Source organism: Gopherus flavomarginatus, chromosome 4, assembly GCF_025201925.1.
Source record: "Gopherus flavomarginatus isolate rGopFla2 chromosome 4, rGopFla2.mat.asm, whole genome shotgun sequence".
NCBI classification, from domain to species: Eukaryota; Metazoa; Chordata; order Testudines; family Testudinidae; genus Gopherus; species Gopherus flavomarginatus.
In genome coordinates this window covers 131,325,558-131,343,962 of record NC_066620.1, presented here as the reverse complement: position 1 = coordinate 131,343,962, position 18,405 = coordinate 131,325,558, and the positions used below count along the sequence as shown (strand labels likewise).

At 40.9% G+C, this 18,405-nt stretch overlaps 1 protein-coding gene across 1 annotated transcript in view; it reads right to left on the bottom strand.

The window, feature by feature from the left end:
• REV3L (REV3 like, DNA directed polymerase zeta catalytic subunit) overlaps positions 1-18,405 on the bottom strand; it is a 239,894-nt gene that overhangs the window by 101,690 nt on the left and 119,799 nt on the right. The window contains exons 3-5 of the mRNA XM_050949377.1: positions 10,734-10,808; positions 7,259-7,419; positions 1,495-1,591 (exon numbers count right to left, since the gene is read on the bottom strand). Coding sequence (XP_050805334.1) covers positions 1,495-1,591; positions 7,259-7,419; positions 10,734-10,808 — 333 coding nt within the window. The remainder of the gene's footprint in view (positions 1-1,494; positions 1,592-7,258; positions 7,420-10,733; positions 10,809-18,405) is intronic.

The following is an 18,405-nucleotide window of genomic DNA, read 5'->3' as shown; positions in this document are numbered from 1 at the left end:
TCACAAGGACAATGGCCAATGATTTGTCCTGTGATCTGATTAAAATGCATAAGGATGGATGCATAAGGAATAAGCTGAATTGGCAGAGAATTTTTGTAAAAGCTCTCAATTCTTGAATGTGTGCATTTAATAGATCTGAATAGTTGACAATCCTAGACCCCTAGCACCACACTTGCACTGTAGCAAGTGGTTCTCCAAAGTCAAGGAGTGATGGATCCCTGGCACTGAACTTGGTCAGCCAGGACTAATCCAGTGACTGTGGTGCTACTTAAACCAGGCAACTAGATGCTATAGTGAGTGGATCTCCAAAGTTGATGCTGGATTTACAGATGGCCAGTCTTAGTCAACCAAACCTAAAGAGGCTCATACATCAACAGGAATGTGAGGTGGCTCTTCCACTTTTGTGGGTTCAGATGATCTCTGAGGCGCTGCAGGCACCTGCCTTTCTTCTCTTCGGAAAAGCGGACTAATGATAGATAAAAATAGCCCTCAAAGGGCAGAAATAAAAAAAAATGAAAGAAGAAATATTGAGAACATCACATATGATTCAAGCTCACTGCACCATAAAGGATTAGAAGGAACTGAAGAATGGTTGACATCACTCCCTTTATACCCTCAAAATCCTTCATCCTGTGAGGAGGGAGAGATGAGTGGCACCAACACAGTCCTCATCAGAAGATTCTGGAAGCTCACACCACAGGTACCTTGATCCATACAAGTAGGAATATGCAGAAGCCACTCAAAGAGGATTGAAAGGAAAGGAATGATCTCAAGCTTTCTGAAAATGTGAGCAGATACAAGATCTGTGAAAAAGTTTAGAAGGTGGCTCAGGGAATGAATCTGCTGTGGTATATTAAATAGCTCAAAGCAGCACAAGGTATTTTCCACTCTCTTTTTCATCTTCCTTTTCTGGAGAACACACAAACACACACTTCTGTAAAGCTGTTGCAACCATCTTTACAAGCAACTGACTAAAGAGTGGGAAACTCATGGAAGACTAGAAGAGTGCAAGAGACCTTGAAGCTCTGCATGGTTGCTGCTGTCTTTAGGAAACAGCAGCTAAGTGGTAATTACAAAAATGTGAATTTATCAATGAAGAGGTAAATATTCTCTGAAATAACTTTTTATTTGATCTTTAATCAAATGCCAATAATTGGAAAGTTTATTTTAAAAATAACTGACACCTGAATTTTACATTTGCATTTCAAGTTTTATACTACAATGAGTTTTTACAACCAAGTAACAAAATCCTGAAAAAAAGATGATGGTTAAATGAGTCCTTGTCATACAAAACTAAAGTAAAACAAAATTATTACCTATGTTATGACTAATTTTTGCATTCTTTGCACAAAGAAAAATGGCATACTGGGATAATTAAAATTAAACACTGGAATTCAGAGGTCATTCAGGATGAATATATTTAACTGCCTGTAAGCTTCTGTCTTCTCTACATATTAGCGTGTTTTTTTTTTAAAGTTGTTTAGACATGCTGACCTTGGTATTTCATCCTCTTCCCATCGAAAAAAAGTTCCAGTAATGGAATTTTCTGGCAAATGATCTTTGTAACATCCAATTCCACCTAAAGTATCATCTAAAACCAGAAACACATAAGAAAGCACGTTAGTTTTACAATACTTTACATTTTTATTTGCAGTTATAGGTTTGCACTAGCAATACGAATGCTTTGAAAGAAGGAAAGAAATGTTTTACAACATAGACTTCAAAAAGGAATCATACTACCCTTTACCTTACTCATAATTTCTCTACCTATGAATAGATTCATGTGGACACACACTAAAAAAGAAAAACAAATATTCACAGCATATGATGAAATCATTAAAATTAAAGCTGTAAACTACTTTTCTTTTTTGCTTTTTAAGTGCGCTTCCAGGGAAATTATTTGTCATCTCTGATCTAACTTCCCTAAAGATTCCCAAATGCCTGAGGTCTCAGCCAAGCTCTCAATAGAAATCAGATACCAGATAAAACTCTAAACATTACTTAGCACTTTTCATCTGTCTTATGCCCTGAACGGAAAGAGAATACACAATGTATTCCAGATGTGGTGTCCATAACAGTAAGTAGAAATCTGCAGTGAAAGCAGATGGTGTCTGACCTGCAGATAAAGAAAGGCCTGTATTAATTTGCTCAGAGGTTTCAGTTTAAGGAATTGTGCTCCAGGGTCAAGTTGAGGGAAGTGCCCTCTGAAGATTTACTACCTCCCCTTGGTCTCCTTCTGGAACTTAACTCTTCAGAGGAAGGACAATGAAGCACACACAAGGCAGTGGCACTAGAAGCAATAGTTTTGCTTTTTGACAAAAGCAAAAATACACTCTAAAAAGAGTAGGCAAGTCTCCCACTTCCACACTAAAGATCAGCTTGGATTTGGGATTTTCTCAACTTTTATTGGCTTGTGGCACACACCAATAGTTTTTTTTTAATTCAATTTATAGCCTTCAACAACAAAATCTTCCATATTTGTTGACAAAGATATATTACTGATCTAGGAGACAAGTGTCAGTCTCTAGGGTAAATATATACTTAGATGAATGTAAATACTTTTTTCTTCTCCAAAATTAGTTGCATGTTCACTGATACTCACCATGCATCATTTAGAGAAACAGCTTCATACACATTTTCAAATACACACACAATAGAACTCAGTAAGGATTTATGTTTTAAAGGTATAGTACTGAATCTGCTGAATAAGTATTTAATAAACATTTTACCTGTAGACTACGTACTAGGAAAAAGAATTTTATTTTGAAAATGTATTTTCTTGAAACAATAATGGTTTTAAAGCATTCTTGCCCCTATTTTTTTTTTTTTAAAACAACAACATCCATTTGCAAATAAATGAAATAAGTAAGGGTCACTTTCAGTAATAACCCAATCTGTGTCTATTTTAAAGAAGTTATTTGTGAAGATTTAGGGGCACCCCTATAGTCCTCTTTCCACTCCAGGAATAAAGTCTAGCCCCTACAGCAGAGGTGGGCAAACTTTTTGGCCCGAAGGCCATATCTGGGTAAGGAAATTGTATGGCGGCCCATGAATGTTCAAGAAATTGGGGGTTGGGGTGCAAGAGGGGGTGAGGGCTCCAGCTGGCGATGCGGGCTCTTGGGATGGGGCCAGGAGGTTGGGGTGAGGGTGGAGGCGTGAGGACTCTGGCTGGGGATGCAGGCTCTGGGGTGCAGGAGGGCAGGACCGAAGGGTTCGGAGGGCAGCATGGGGCTTAGGGCAGGGGCAGGGGGTTGGGGCACTGGAGGGAGTCAGAGGTGCAGGCTATGTGCAGCATTTACCTCAAGCAGCTCCCGGAAGCAGTGGCATGTCCCCCCTCTGGCTCCTACATGGTGGCATGGCCAGGCGGATCTGCTGTGCACTGCCCCATCTGCAGGCTCCGCCCCTGCAACTCCCATTGCCCGTGGTTGCTTGGGGGAGGAGCAGCGTGCGGAGCCCTCTGGCTGCCCCACATGTAGGAGCTGGAAGTTGGACATGCTGCTGCTTCCGCGAGCATACGTGGAGTGGAGCAAGCCCTGGACCCTGCTCCTCAGCAGGAACTTGAGGGCCTGATTTGGCCCCCGGGCTGTAGTTTGCCCATCTCTGCCTTACAACAATGTCTGAGAAACCCTAGGGTTCATAGCAAAAGAGGAAACTCAACTCCTGAAGACTCTGGGTCTTCAGCAGGTATGGGAGAGGGCACTGTCCCCCTCACTAATATATCCCAGTGAGAAGGAGGGAACAGACATACCTGCTTCCTCCAGATATATGCAGGCAAGGTCTGAGAATACCACTTTGTCCCTCACCATGGATCTGCCTATTTAGCAATCACACTTCCAAAATGGTACAACTGTCTGAGTAGTAGGACTACCTGTGTAAATCAGCCATCTTGGTTTGATTCCCACAAGCACAATTAGGTACAGAACTGATATTGGATTTCCTAGTCCCTGCCAGGACAATCTGTGGTACTGCCCACAAGGGAAGAAGAAACGGGCATGTGCTTCATTTGGCTACCCCCACTCTCCCCTTCCAACCTCTCCTCCATTCAGGAACTAGATCTCTCAAACTTAAAGATGGGAGAGAAATTAAGGGGCTAGCCTGACACAGTTGTTTTTTGTTCACCCTTCCAGGTGATAGACTAAAAATAGCAGACCTGACAAGGAACTGAGAGGCTAGGCAGAGCCTGTTTGAAGCAAGAGGCAGAGAAAGAGATTAGAGCCCTGAAGACTTGTTTCCACAGGTAATGAAACTTGCCACAACTTTTAACCCACCTACAAGCCAAGTGTGACATCTGAATGTTGTTTTCCTCTCCCCACATTTAGACAAGTAGACCTCTGAAGGGAGGACAGAAGAGAGTGTTCCCTACATCTAAGTTCCCTGTAAGCTGCGCAGCCGTGGAGCAGGCTACCAAGGGCCACACAGGTGGGGAGAGGTGCCCCTCCCCCAGCCGGGCCCAGCCAGCCCTGTCAGAGCAGCTGCCGCCATGGAGAGGTGCCCCTCCCCCGGCCCAGCCCAGCTGGAGCTACCACATCAGTGGAGAGGCGCCTCTCCCCCGGCCCAGCCCCACCAGAGCTGCCACGGCCGGGGAGAGGTGCCACTCCCCCAGTCCAGTTCAGCCGGAGCTGCTGGGGAGAGGTGCCTCTCACCTGCCCCCAGGAGAGGGGTCTGGGGAAAGTCCTCTCTCCCCCCTGCAGCCCCGGGGCAGCCTACATCCTAAACCCCTCATCCCCATCCCCACCCTAGAGCCCGCCCCCACAAATGGAGCCCCCAACTCCTAGTGATTTTAGCAATCCAGGGTACCATTTGTTCCACTTCCACCAGCCTCTCTCTATTTCTATTTCACTTGCTCTGCAGAAGTTTCTCAGTGTTTCCCCTTGACTCCATCTTTTCTGTCATTGGCAGTTCTATCTCAGCAACTGTTTTGTCTTTTTCTTAGCTTCTTTCCTCCCTTCCCATCAGATCCAGGCTTAAAATGCCACATTGAAGGCTGTTTGTTAGTTTCCCACATGATGCAGGAGAGCCTGCTCAATGTAAAATTGATGGGATTCTGAGCCTCTACTGTACATCCAGGCTACCTCAAGAGGAGACTAGAGTCATGATTTTGTCATTTAAAAATGATGAACCTGAAGGAGAACAGCATGTTGTTTTAATATTGGAAAATGTAGCGGGGTTACCCCCCGCATCCCAACCCCCTGCTCCAGCCCTGAGCCCCCTCCCACACCCTGAACACCTCACCCCTGGCCCCATCCAAGCTTGCACTCCCCCCCCAGCCAGAGGCCTCATCCCACCGCACCCCAACCCTCTTCCCCAGCCCTGAGCCCCCTCCCACACTTTGAACCCCTCAGCCTCCCCACCCCTGCTACACATCACCTCTATATTGGTGCACATAACAAAATGAATTATGCACACGGACTTAAAAAATTAGAGGGAACACTGTCTTACATCCTATTTGCCTGCCTCTGTGAGGCTCTTTTGGTATCTTGGGGAGAATGCAAGTACTTGGTCCTGCTTCTCCCCAATCCTTCCCAATGACTGGATGTAGGGCCCCACAGATTATTCCCCTTGAAGATCTTCTCTCCTTAGCTGAGCTGCAGTCCTCTGACCTCCCACTGCTCCAGACATATAGAACAGCAAGAGGGTGGAATTATTCCTGAACGTGGAAAGGTTAAGGGTTCCAAAAGCTTTTTAGATACCTTTAAAATAAATGGCTATAAGGGGCTTCATAACAGGTGTGTTTGTCTGTCTCAGGGTGGATAAAAAGTGATGATTTTTTTTTAAAGTCAGATTTTTTAATTTAAATCAATTTTTTTATTTTGTTGTTTAAACTGTATTTTTTAATTTTTTAAAATAAACTAATTTCAAATGAAATCCAAATTTATTTCAAATATGTATAGGCCTAAACTCATGACAATCTCTTAAAACATTTAAATAAAAAATATATATGCTGAATCCATGGCCCTCTATCAAAAAATTTTGAGTTAAAGGCTGCTTTTCAATATACAGAAAGAATCGGGAAAATATCAAACTTTTAACATCAAGCTTCATAAATATGGCACAATATGTCATGTGCTATATTAAAGGCTTGTTTTGTTTAATAAAAAAAATTTATATACTGTTTTGTGTGTTGAATTAAATTCCAGTTACCATCCTAACTAAAGTAAAAAGAAAAAGTTGATTTTAATCAACGCTTTCCACTTGGTGATTTAAGAGAGAGAGAGAGAGAGAGAGAGAGTGAGAGAGAGAGTGTGTAAAAATAAAAAGGGAACGACAATTTAAAATCATAGAGATTACTATTTACCATTTCTGATGCAAATAATTTGTAACAATTCCTTTAAACTCTCATCATTTTGTAGCTCTGACAGATAAATACACAACTCTACATTTTTGTTTAAGTAATGCACTGCAAATGGACTAGTAGTTATTTTCTAAATCTCAATCATTTTGTCTCTCTCTCTTTCTCCCAACCCATCAAAATACTAAAAGCATTTAACATATTATGGATTAATCATTTTCAAATTATACTTTTATGTCATAGGAATTTGATGTTACCCAAAAGTATAACATGCCAAACTGATCTTTCAAAAGGAGAGTTAAAAATATCTCCCTTTCTCAGAGATATGCATTTCAAATTTCAACCTGGAGAAAACAGCAGTGGTATAATTAATTAAAAGCATTTTATTTAAAAATTTTGTCAGAGGAGAACAACATAACCTAGCTATAACTTTATGAATGTGCCACTACAATAAAGAACAAACCACAAAGAATCTAGGGCACAACAAAGAATGAATACCAAAAGTATTTAAACAATGCAATCAATCAATCAACCTCTACATGAATTCTTCAACTAAAGAAAAACTGTGATACAAGCTGAAAAAACTTCCCTTATAATTTTGGACTGGAAAACAGGTGCCTAACTTTTGTGATTTGACATTCAAATCCACATCTGTTATAGGTAGCATATGCCTTGATAGTTACGCAAAAAGCTCACGTCTCTAGGTGGCCCTTTCCCCACTCTATTTTGCTCTTTAAGTCCAGAAAATATGCACAAATTAGAACAATGAGAGAAAGCTCAAAGTGAATTTTGATGAAGAAGGCAAAGCTATAAATGAACAATATACAGCACACAGATAATACACAACTGTATTTAAGACAGAGCAAACAATGGCAAAATTGGAAACCTAATGTTGTTCCATTTGGAAGTAGTGGTTTGAACCGACAATACAATTATTTATAATTTAGCCTTGAGAAATAAACACCTTACTTCTTCTCTTTGCCTTTCTGAATTTGACAGCAGCCAGGTTTATTAAATTCATTCCATACAGGTTGTAGTCTATAAACAGTTGCAGGAGGTAGGGAATATGGGCTTCATGAGGCTGGTAACATTTATTCATTATGGCTCCACCTTGTAAAAGCTCACATACTCTAAAGTTAAAAACAAATTGAAACGTTGAAAAGTTACACCATCTTACTGGGTTTATCAATTAAAATCACAATAAATAATTAAAAGTTCAACAAAATATTTGATTTTATTAACATTATAAATGCTGCAAACGTCTACATTTTAACAAATGTCCTTAACAAAACTGGTCTGCCCTAATAATAGTAAGCACAGAGGAGCTGTAACTGTCTAATTATAAAAAGCTCTACGGAAGTATCATAGCACATACCAATAGTTCTGGGGACTGATCCAAGGCCCTCAGAAGTCCATGGAAAGCTTTGCATTGACCTTAATGGCCCAAGGACAGTTGGATAACTAAATGTTATTTGTGACTTTGAAAATCTCCCCTGTGGTCCTTTGCCATATTAACAAACAAGTCATAAATGTTTGAAAAGTATAAACTGTGCATGCGTAATACAGTACTCTAACTTTTTAGCAAAGCAACCTTTGTGATGCAGCATATATCTGCAGACATGTATTTTCTTCAAAGAGCTGTACATTAAAACAAACATATCTTCCTTTGAATAATTACAAACATATGAAATTAATTTATCTGAATGATATCTGCATTTGTAAAGGGGTTCAGTATATCTGACTTTATAATACAATAAAATGTTATCTAAATATCAAAACTAGGAAATTAAAGGAAGAAACTATGATAAGATAACATAGTTCAAATACAAATGATTAAAATCTAAAAGTTTCAATATATGGTTCCCACCGCAATTGCAACTTAGTCACATTGTACATATACAATATATTAAGACCAACTTAATACCATATGAAAAAGCCTTGCAAAATTCTATTATCCTACTTATTTGGACCAAATAACTTTCTGGACAATCATTAACATAAGAACAGCCATTCCATGTCAGGCCAATGGTCCATCTACCCCATCTCTGACAGTGGCCAGTGCCAGACACTTCTGACAGTTGGAGGTTTAGGGACATCTGGCGCATGGGATTGTATTCTTGACCATTTTAGCTAATAGCTATTGATGGACTATCATATTAGTTTTTTCATAATCATAAATCAGATTTTAGTAAGGTTAACATACGATACAAAATATTACATAGATCCAAAGGATTTCAGTTATGCTATGAAGTATAAAGACTGAATTTCCTGTGGTTTGTGTAATTAATCTCTATCTTAATGTTGCATTAACTGTTCTTTGCATTTAATAAACATAACGTTACATTACTGATTTATACTAAATTATCTGATTTTTCCAAATCATTTTAAATTCTGTGACTGGATACCAGAATTTAAAACTTTATAACAAGCATTTTATTGATGAAAATTCACCTCATAGTACTTGAAATATCACTATGTTAAATTCAATCCTGTTTTAACTCCATTGATTTAAACAGAGTTACAAGAATGATTTTGACTGAATATACTTAAGTCTGAATAGACAATTGCAGTTACATTTCATGTTTCATTTCCCTTGCATAAGCTATTCCTTAAGACTATTCTCATGCTTAAAATCAGATATATGCTTACATACTTTGCTGAATTGGGGGCAATAATTACTAATATTTAGGGCTGTCAAGCTATTAAAAAAATTAATCACGATTAACCATGCAATTTTAAAAAATCACAATTAATTGTGTAATTAATCACGCTATTAAACAATAATAGAATGCCATTTATTGAAATATTTTTGGATGTTTTCTACATTTTCAAATATATTGATTTCAGTTACAACACAGAATACAAAGTGAACAGTGCTCTCTTTATATTTATTTTTTATTACAAATATTTGCACTGTAAAAAACAAAAGAAATAGTAATTTTCAATTCACCTAATACAAGTACTGTAGTGCAATCTCTATTATGAAAGTTGAAATTACCAATGTAGAATTATGTACAAAATAAAACAAGGTAAAACTTTAGAGCCTACAAGTCCACTCAGTTCTGCTCCTTGTTCAGCCAATCACTCAGACAAACAAGTTTATTTACGTTTGCAGGAGATAATGCTGCCTGTTTCTTATTTACAATGTTACCTGAAAGTGAGAACAGACATTTGAATGGCACTGTTGTAGCCAGCATTGCAAGATATTTACGCGCCAGATGCACTAAAGAGTCACATGTCCCTTCACACTTCAACCACCATTCCAGAATACATGCTGATGACGGTGTCTGCTCGATAATGATCCAAAGCAGTGCAGCAGTATGTCCATTTTCATCATCTGAGTCAGATGCCACCAGCAGAAGGTTGATTTTCTTTTTTGGTGGTTTGGGTTCTGTGGTTTCCGCATTCAAGTGTTGCTCTTTAAAAATTCTAAAAGCATGTTCCACATCTTGTTCCTCTCAGATTTGGAAGAAACTTCAGATTCTTAAACCTTGGGTCGAGTGCTGCAGCTATCTTTAGAAATCTCACATTGGTACCTTCTTTGTGTTTTGTCAAATCTGAATTTGTCAAAAAAAGAATGTGTTCTTAAAATGAACAACATGTGCTAGGTCATCATCCAAGACTGCCATAACATGAAAAATATGGCAGAATACAGGTAAAACAGAGCAGGAGACATACAATTCTCCCCCAAGGAGTTCAGTCACATAGAAGAAGCATGTCCTCTGGAATGGTGGTGGAAGCATAAAGTAGCATGCAAATGTTTAGCATCTCTGGCACATAATAAATACCTTGCAACACTGGCTACAAAAGTGCCATGTGAACACTTTCAGGTGACACTGTAAAGAAGAAGAGGGCAGCATTATCTCCTGTAAATGTAAACAAGCAAACTTGTTTGTCTTAGCGATTGACTGAACAAGAAGTAGGACTGAATGGACTTTTAGCCTCTAAAGTTTTACATTGGTTTTGTTTTTGAGTGCAGTTATGTAACAAAAAGAATCTACATTTGTAAGTTGCACTTTCATGATAAAGAGATTGCACTACATTACTTGTATGAGAACTGAAAAATCCAGTTTTTTTTTATCATTTTTACAGTGCAAATATTTGTAATAAAAAATATAAAATGAGCACTGTATACTTTGTATTCTGTGTTGTAATTAAAATCAATCTATTTGAAAATGTAGAAAAACATCCAAAATATTAATAAATTTCAACTGGTATTCTATTGTTTAACAGTGCAATTAAAACTATGATTAATTTTTTTAATCACGATTAATTTTTTTTAATCGCTTGAGTTAACTGTGATTAATCAACAGTCCTACTTATATTGTTATTATCTTAAAAGTACATGTTTCTTCCAAATGAAAATACATGGAATAGTCATCTCACCTCCCTTTTTGGTTCATAAGCCACAGTGAACACAGAATTCTATTTTATATAGCCTTACCTTTTCACCATTAAAGGATTGTAAAGATAGATCTTCATAAACTCTCTCTCCTTTTCATGATAACCATAAAAAGGCCTGGAGAGCAATAAAACAAACAAAAAAGATTACTGATTATATTGTAGCACTATTTACACTTAAATTCTCTCTCTTTTTTATGTTAATCTTTCTCCACTCTAGAAGATATGTTGGGCATTTACACATCTGGTGTTTTAGTCACAATTTATATATATTTATTGACACTTCCGAAACGAAACAAAATCTTTGTTAATTTAGAAGTAAGATTGCTCAAGTACAAACTCCACCAAAGCAATTACTACAAATTTGGGAAATGGCTAGTTAAGATAATATTTGCACCCAGGACAACCAAAAGCCATGAGTCCAGTACCCTATAAACCATTATAATCCAAATGCACTCATCTCAACATCATCTTTCAGTTCCAATGCACAGTCTTCCCTAAGGCATATATCCAATTCCTCAAAATCTTAATTCCAACCTAATATTTTCATTAGGTACTAATAAAACATTGTAGGTTTCTAAACTGAAAATACGTTGGTCTGTAAAGTATCGGACTCTTGCTGAGGTGAGAGTTCAGGTGTGTGAGGATGGGGGATTAAGGACATGAAAGAGAAGCGGTGGAAGGGCCATCAATATCCTGACTCCATACCATCCCTAGCAGAAATTTCAATCCAACTATCTTGGTCAGGTGGGTCAACCTAGGAATCCTGTTTAATTTGGCCACAGGAGGTTTGCCAAAGAGAGAGAAGCTGCCCGCTTTGGATCTGAAGCACTTTGGATAGTAAACGTCTCCTCCTTCCTGCTCGTTGGGGAAGGGAGAAAGAGAAACAACGCTGGGAGCCAGACTGTGGGCTTTTTGTTCTTTTGACTTAGGGGGAGGTTGGACAAGGAGCCCAGGTAAGACGGAAGACTGAGAATGGATGAGCAGCCCAATGGTGGGGCTGATAGGGACAGAACAGACTGGGACTGGCCAGGCTAGGAGACTGCGGGTAGGATATTAGGATGAAGAACCCCAAGAGGGAAACTGGGACTAGTAGCCAGGGTGTGCAGGGGAAGACTGGGACTTTGAAAAATAGCCCAGGGCTGGTTGAGTAAGGGATACTGGGACTAGGTGAAGAGTCTAGGATGGAAGACGGGAGACTGAGACTGTCTGAGTGATGGGACAGGGGCAGGGAGATGAGGCTAGACAGGAAGAAGCTACATGGGATGGGGTAGAAGGGATTGTTGGCACAACAGCGCCCTAGTTTCCTGAACCTAAAATTGAACACAAGATTCCATAGTCTCAACATTCCTTTGCTATCAGCAAATAGCTGTGAAACCCACTGGAGAAGTGTCTCTCTCCATCTCCTAGTGTATGAGCCACACAAAAGATGCTAACCTACTACTTCTGTCTGTTACTCTGTTAGCTCAAGTGGCAGAGGCCTGTGGGGTGGTTCTAAAGGTTCCAATCCTGTTCATGACCCATGTGCATGTCAACATGATGCCACGTGATGGATCTTTCAGTTTCCTTTATTAAAACCTAGAATATTACATATAACATTAAAAGAGTATTAAAATTGCAAAGCACTGAGAAGTTAGGAAATGCCTGAATTAAGGTTACCTGTGCACTCTTTATTTGGCCCTATTGTGTGTATGCATTGTGACACAGTTTTAGTTGCACAATCACATTCTATTTTTCTCTACGGTACTACTGTCTCATTCAGTGCACAGAACAGATCATGCTCGGAGGATGAATTAGAGCTGTGTAGTGAAGGAGGTTGCTGTCTGCAGGACCCCTGCCTCATTTGTTGTAGAAATTGGGAAAGGTGTGCAGTGAATGAGGCAGGGGACTGCTGGAAGAGAAAGAATGGTCTACTGGTTAAGGAAGTTGAATGCCACCATGGAAAAACTGGATTCTACTCCTGCCTCTATCACAGTTCTTGTGATGCTAGGCAAGTCACAACTTTGTAAGTGGTCACTAACTGTGTATTCCTCATTTTCTGGGCACCCAACTTGCGACTCTGGGGCCTGATTTGCAGGAGTCCTCAGCACTCACAACTTCAACTTAAGTCAACGAAGCTGTAAGTGCTTACCTTAGTCCAGGGGTAGGCAACCTTTCGGAAATGCTGTGCCGAGTCTTCATTTATTCACTCTAATTTAAGGATTCGTGTGCCAGTAATACATTTTAACGTTTTTGAATATTTCTTTCTATAAGTCTATAATATGTAACTAAACTACTGTTGCACATAAAGTAAATAAGATTTTTAAAATGTTTAAGAAGCTTCATTTAAAATTAAATTAAAATGCAGAGCCCCCTGGACTGGTGGCCAGGACCGAGCAGTGTGAGTGCCACTGAAAATCAGCTCACATGCCCCCTTCAGCACGCGTGCCATAGGTTGCCTACCCCTGCCTTAGTCCATCCTGTGCTTTGCTGCACATTGGGCTACCCACATTTGCCATCCTTGCCTGCCAACTGCCCTTCTCTCCAAATCTTCCCATTTCATGTTGAGGTGCTTGATGTTGTTCAGAACTATTCACTTCCATGTTATTCGCGATCTTCCTCTCTTTCTTGCGTTTTCTGGCTTCCATTCAAGAGTGGCATTTAGCAAGTGTTCTTTTTCCATTCTCAGCACATGTCCCAGCCCCTGATGTCTTTTTTTGTAGATTATTTTTGAGAGGGTACCTTGTCTAGTAATTTTTCTGACTTCTTCATTCATCTTCCTATCTCTGTGTTATTGCCAATATTCTTCTCAGACATGTGTGATGAAATGCATCCAGCTTTTGCGTATCTTTCTTGGTAAATGCCATGTCTCCCTGCTATATGTTGTGATGGTGACAACAATTGCTTTGTACACATTCAGCTGTAAGTGCTACATAATGTTAAATATGCTGAAAAAGTAGACCCTAGGCATCTCAAATTGGGTACCCAAACTTAGAGGATACTTTTGACCTTAAACGCTCTGTGCCTCTCTGTTTCCCATCTGTAAAATGGGGATAATATCGCATCATCTCACAGTGGTGTTGTGAAAATAAATTATTAATGTTTGTCGTAGTCACCTGAGCATCCACACTGCACTGTAAACCAGGGTTTACAATAGCTGGACCCGGCCTAACCTGTCCATACTGCATTACACAGACCTTCTGACTCGAGTTTGTGGCTTGAGCTACACTGCAAAATGACAGGGCTTGGACTCAAGTTTCAGCAGGACTTGGGCTCTGACTCTCTCCACCCAGTTTCTGAGTGCTTTCTGACCCAAGTCAGACTGATTTGTGCATGGACACAAGAGCAGCTTGAGCTCAAACCTGAGTCAGAGCCCAGGCTTAGTGTGCAGTGTAGACATAGCCTAATAATTCTGTTTTCTGAGCAGGGTGTGAAAACTGTAGGGTAATAACTTGGACTACACACTGAACAATAAAAAAAACCCCAAAATCTACAATAGCTGCTCTTTCAGGCAACACCTCTATCAAGTGCATGGAATAAGGCAGGGATCCTATGGAAGAACTTGTATGTGATCATGTAATTAAATGTTATTGAAGGAATATTAGGACTCTCAGAAACCATCCACAAACCAGTCACAACACAAAAGGGCCAGTTTCTTCAAGAACACAACTGACTTCTTCCAGAAACTCTGCAACATTAACAACTTTCCTCAGAACACCATCCTTGCCACCATGGATATCATCTCCCTATCCACCAACATCCCTCACCATAACAGCATCACAACCTGCCTTGAACATCTTCAAGTCAGTGGACAACATACAGATATCCATCCCAAACACATCTTCAAACTCATACATTTAATCCTCTCACATACAACTTTACATTTAACAACAAACACTTTGTCCAAACAATGTGAACAGCCATCGGAACAAGGATGACTCCCCAATATGCCAAGCTCTTCAAGGGACACCTTGAGGAAGAATCTCTAGAAAAATACACCACAAAACCAATGATATAGCTGAGATATATTGATATTTTCATCCTCTGGACAGATGACCTAACCTACCTCATCCATTTCTACCACAACGTCAACAACCACCATCCATCCCTCAAAGTCTTGCTAGAACACTCTCACAACAGCATCAATTTCCTGGACACCATGATCAGCTTCAACAATGGAATTCTACAGAGAACTATATATAAGAAACCGACAGATCTACAGACTGAATGCAGTAACTGCCCCAGACAGAGCAAGAAATCTGTTATCTACAGCCAGGCTCTCAGATATTACAGAATATGCTTCAAGGAGAAAGTCTGGAATACACACCTCAACATACTTTAGACTGCCTTCGCCAAACAAGAACATTTCAGAGTAGTAGACCATAGCATGAAAAGAGAACATGGCTCAATACAAAAAACAATTAAAAAAAGCCCACCAACCACACACCTTTAGTTGTCACCTACCACCTCACACTGGAACCCATACGGGGACCACTCCTGAAAGAATTATTTTCTAAACCACCTCTTCTGGTCTAAAAGCAACCTGCTGACCTCATCAGCAGCAGCAAGCTCCCCACGGACCAGGACATTTCAACTCAAACAGCACCAGACTCTGCCAGAATAACAGATGTTACTCCTGGGTGAATTCTGCAACTTTGTGCATGCGCAGAATTCATGTCTGGTGCAGATTTTGTTTTTTCCTGTGGAAAATACATTCTGCCCAAGAAGTGCTGCAGTTCTATCTTTCACCCACCAAAGGCCACTGAGGTATCAAAACAGCCAGCAGCCAGCTGTGTTGATCATAGCACCCTGTCTGTGGAGCCAGGTTAGAACAGATAGAGTGGGGCACACAGAGCTGCTGTGGAGGTTACAGTCTTGGGTTCAGAAGGGTTAGTGGGGGGAACAGGATGGGGGTAAGGGTTCAGAAGCTAGTGGGGTGATTTGAGCCAGAGGCTGAATGGGAGAGGAGCTGCAGTGCCACATGGGAACAGGGGGGAGAAGGGGTTCAGGACCACATGGGAATAGAGGGGCTGCAAGGACACATGGGGAAGAGGGGCAGATGTGCCTGACTGAATGGGAAAGACTTGGGGTCAGCCAGGGTCAGCTAAAATTGTCTTGGGCAGTAGGGGCTCTCTCAATTACCATAACTTTGTCCTTTTTGATCTTGGGTATAATCCTGGAGATCAGGGGAATTGGTGCTCAGGTATACAAGAATCCTCAAAACCAGGGAAGAAGAAAGGAAGGACACTCACACTTCCTCTAGAGGAAAAGTCCTTGCACTTGATGTTGTCCCACATGGCAAAGAGGTCTAATGATGGGAGTTCCCAATTGATGAAATATTAGGTCTGGAATGGATTTCTGCATTTGTGGCTGGTTACCATATTCTTGCTCAAGAAGTCTACCAGGTTTGTGCTGATCCCTAGCAAATGCAGAGCTACCTGAGTCATTGCATGCTGGCAACATTCCCAGAAGCTGATTGCCTTTAAAAAAAGGGATGGGGGTGATGATCAAATGATTACCTGTTTGTTTCTGTAGTATGTCGCCAACATGTTGCCTATCAGAATCTACACCATGGCATTTCGAAGGACAGGTAGGAAAGCCATGCAAGCCAGTGTGATGGTTCTCAGCTCCAAGATGTTCATGCAGTTTTAGATCATCCTAAGACCACAAACCTTGCCTATAAAAGTGATTCAAGTGGGCATCCCATCCTGTCCCAGATGTGGCTGTGACTAGCATCACTGCTGAGGAAGGGACCAAGAAGAGTTTTCCTTTTCTTATATTCATTGAATAAAACCACCACCCGTGTTCCAACAGGACATGAGGCAGGACCATGACTTGTTTGCTCACAAGATGTCTGGATGGACAACAGACTTTCTAAGTCAGCACTGCAGAGGCCATAGGCAAAGTCTGTCAAGCAGTGTCATACATGTGCATGTGATCATACTGCCCAGGCCACGGGGCCCCTGACATATACATACAGTTGTTGTCAATCTTGTCCACTAGTTGTATGCTATCAACTGAAGAGACTGGAACTGGTCCTCTGGCAGGAAACCTTTTGCCAGACTAGTTGAGCCATGAATTTTACTGTCTGTGCAGTACAAGACACAACTTCTTGGTTCACCAGGAGTTTCAGCTGGGAGACCAGGTAGAGGAAGCGATCCAGAGCTGCTTTGGTCTCATCCTGGAACTTGCCTCTGATCAGCCAATTGTCTAGGTAAAGTAAATATGGATTCCTTGCTTCCTTTGCACGCTATGGCCAGACACTTGGTAAACATTTTCAGTGTTGTAGGAAGTTCAAAGGGTAGAACACTCTATTGATAATGGCTGGGACCCACTTTGAATCTTCGGCGCTTCTTGTGAGCTGGATGTGGCGAAGTGGAAGCACACCTCTTGCAAATCTAGAGCTGTGAGCCAGTCTTGAGCTTGGAGTGATGGGATGATGGAGGCAAGCACTACCACTCTGAACTTGAGACAATGCATACATATGTGTTGAATCTTTTCAGGTCTAGAGTAGGATGAAGACTTCTTTTAGTCTTTGGAATAAGGACACACTGCAGTAGAAGCCTCTTTCCCAATATTCCTGGGGAACTTCCTCTCTGGCTCCTAGACAAAGCAATGAGGCCATTTCTGTTTTTAATAGACTCTTGTTAGAGGGGTCCCTGAAAAGGGACAGTGAAAAGGAGTGCATATGTGGTAGCCACAGGTGATGATCTCCAGCACCTATATGCCTGCTGTTACAGCAGACCACACCTGGTGGTATGGGGCAAAGCAGCTTCCAAAAGTTATTCTCTGTGGACTGGTTCCTGTATAGGCTTTGACTGTTTCATCACATTTTCTGATGGAGCATCATGGCAAAACGTGGGGCCAAAGGCAAGGAGGGTTGATGCCACTTGTTCTACCATGGGTGTTTCCTGGCCTGATACTCCATCTGCCTGGGGTAAGATGGGGTATGTGGTCTCTGCTGATGCAAGATTGAGGGTGGTACACCTTTTGATAGGGTGGGGGAGGGCAAATTCTCAGTGAGCGTAAGGCTGGGAATCTTTCAGTACATGTAGGATGCCATCAGTCAGTTCAATGAGCAGCTCCAAGCCCTCCAAAATAAAGTCCTTAATTGTGGCTTGTTAGTTGGGACTGATACTCAAGGCTTGAAGCCATGCATGGTCACCACAATGATCATAGACCTGGCCACAGTGTCAAAGACATTTATTACTGCCTGTAGAACTGTCTTGGTCACAAGTTGGCTTTCTTTTATAACACTTTCAGCTCCCATCTGATTTTGTGAGAGCGCTAAGCCAGGAACGGTGTCATTCTGTTTCATGTTAACAAATCATATTGGCCAGCAATGTCTGGGAGCTAGCTCCACTGGAGCAAGGCCAGCGTGTTTGATTTTCGTCCAAAAAGATCTATCCATTTGGAACCCTTGTCTCTAAGTGTGTTTTTGGTGGGCCTTGACTTCTCTTGGACACTCAAGGGAGCCAAGGTTGGGGTGGGTGTAATGGTTCTTGAACCTCCAGGTGGTACCATGTTATAGGGAATTCATGTTTTAGTGGCTGGCATTTGCCACAAGACTTTTGCCAGATTTGGAGGCCTTCATTTATGAGAAGAGCAATTCCAGCTGGACCAATGGCCAACAAAATATCAAACAGCTTGTGAGACTTCACAGAGGTGACTGAAGTCTCAGTCTCCAGGGTATCTGTGATATGCACCAAGAGATCCTGGAAGTCTTTGAAATTGTA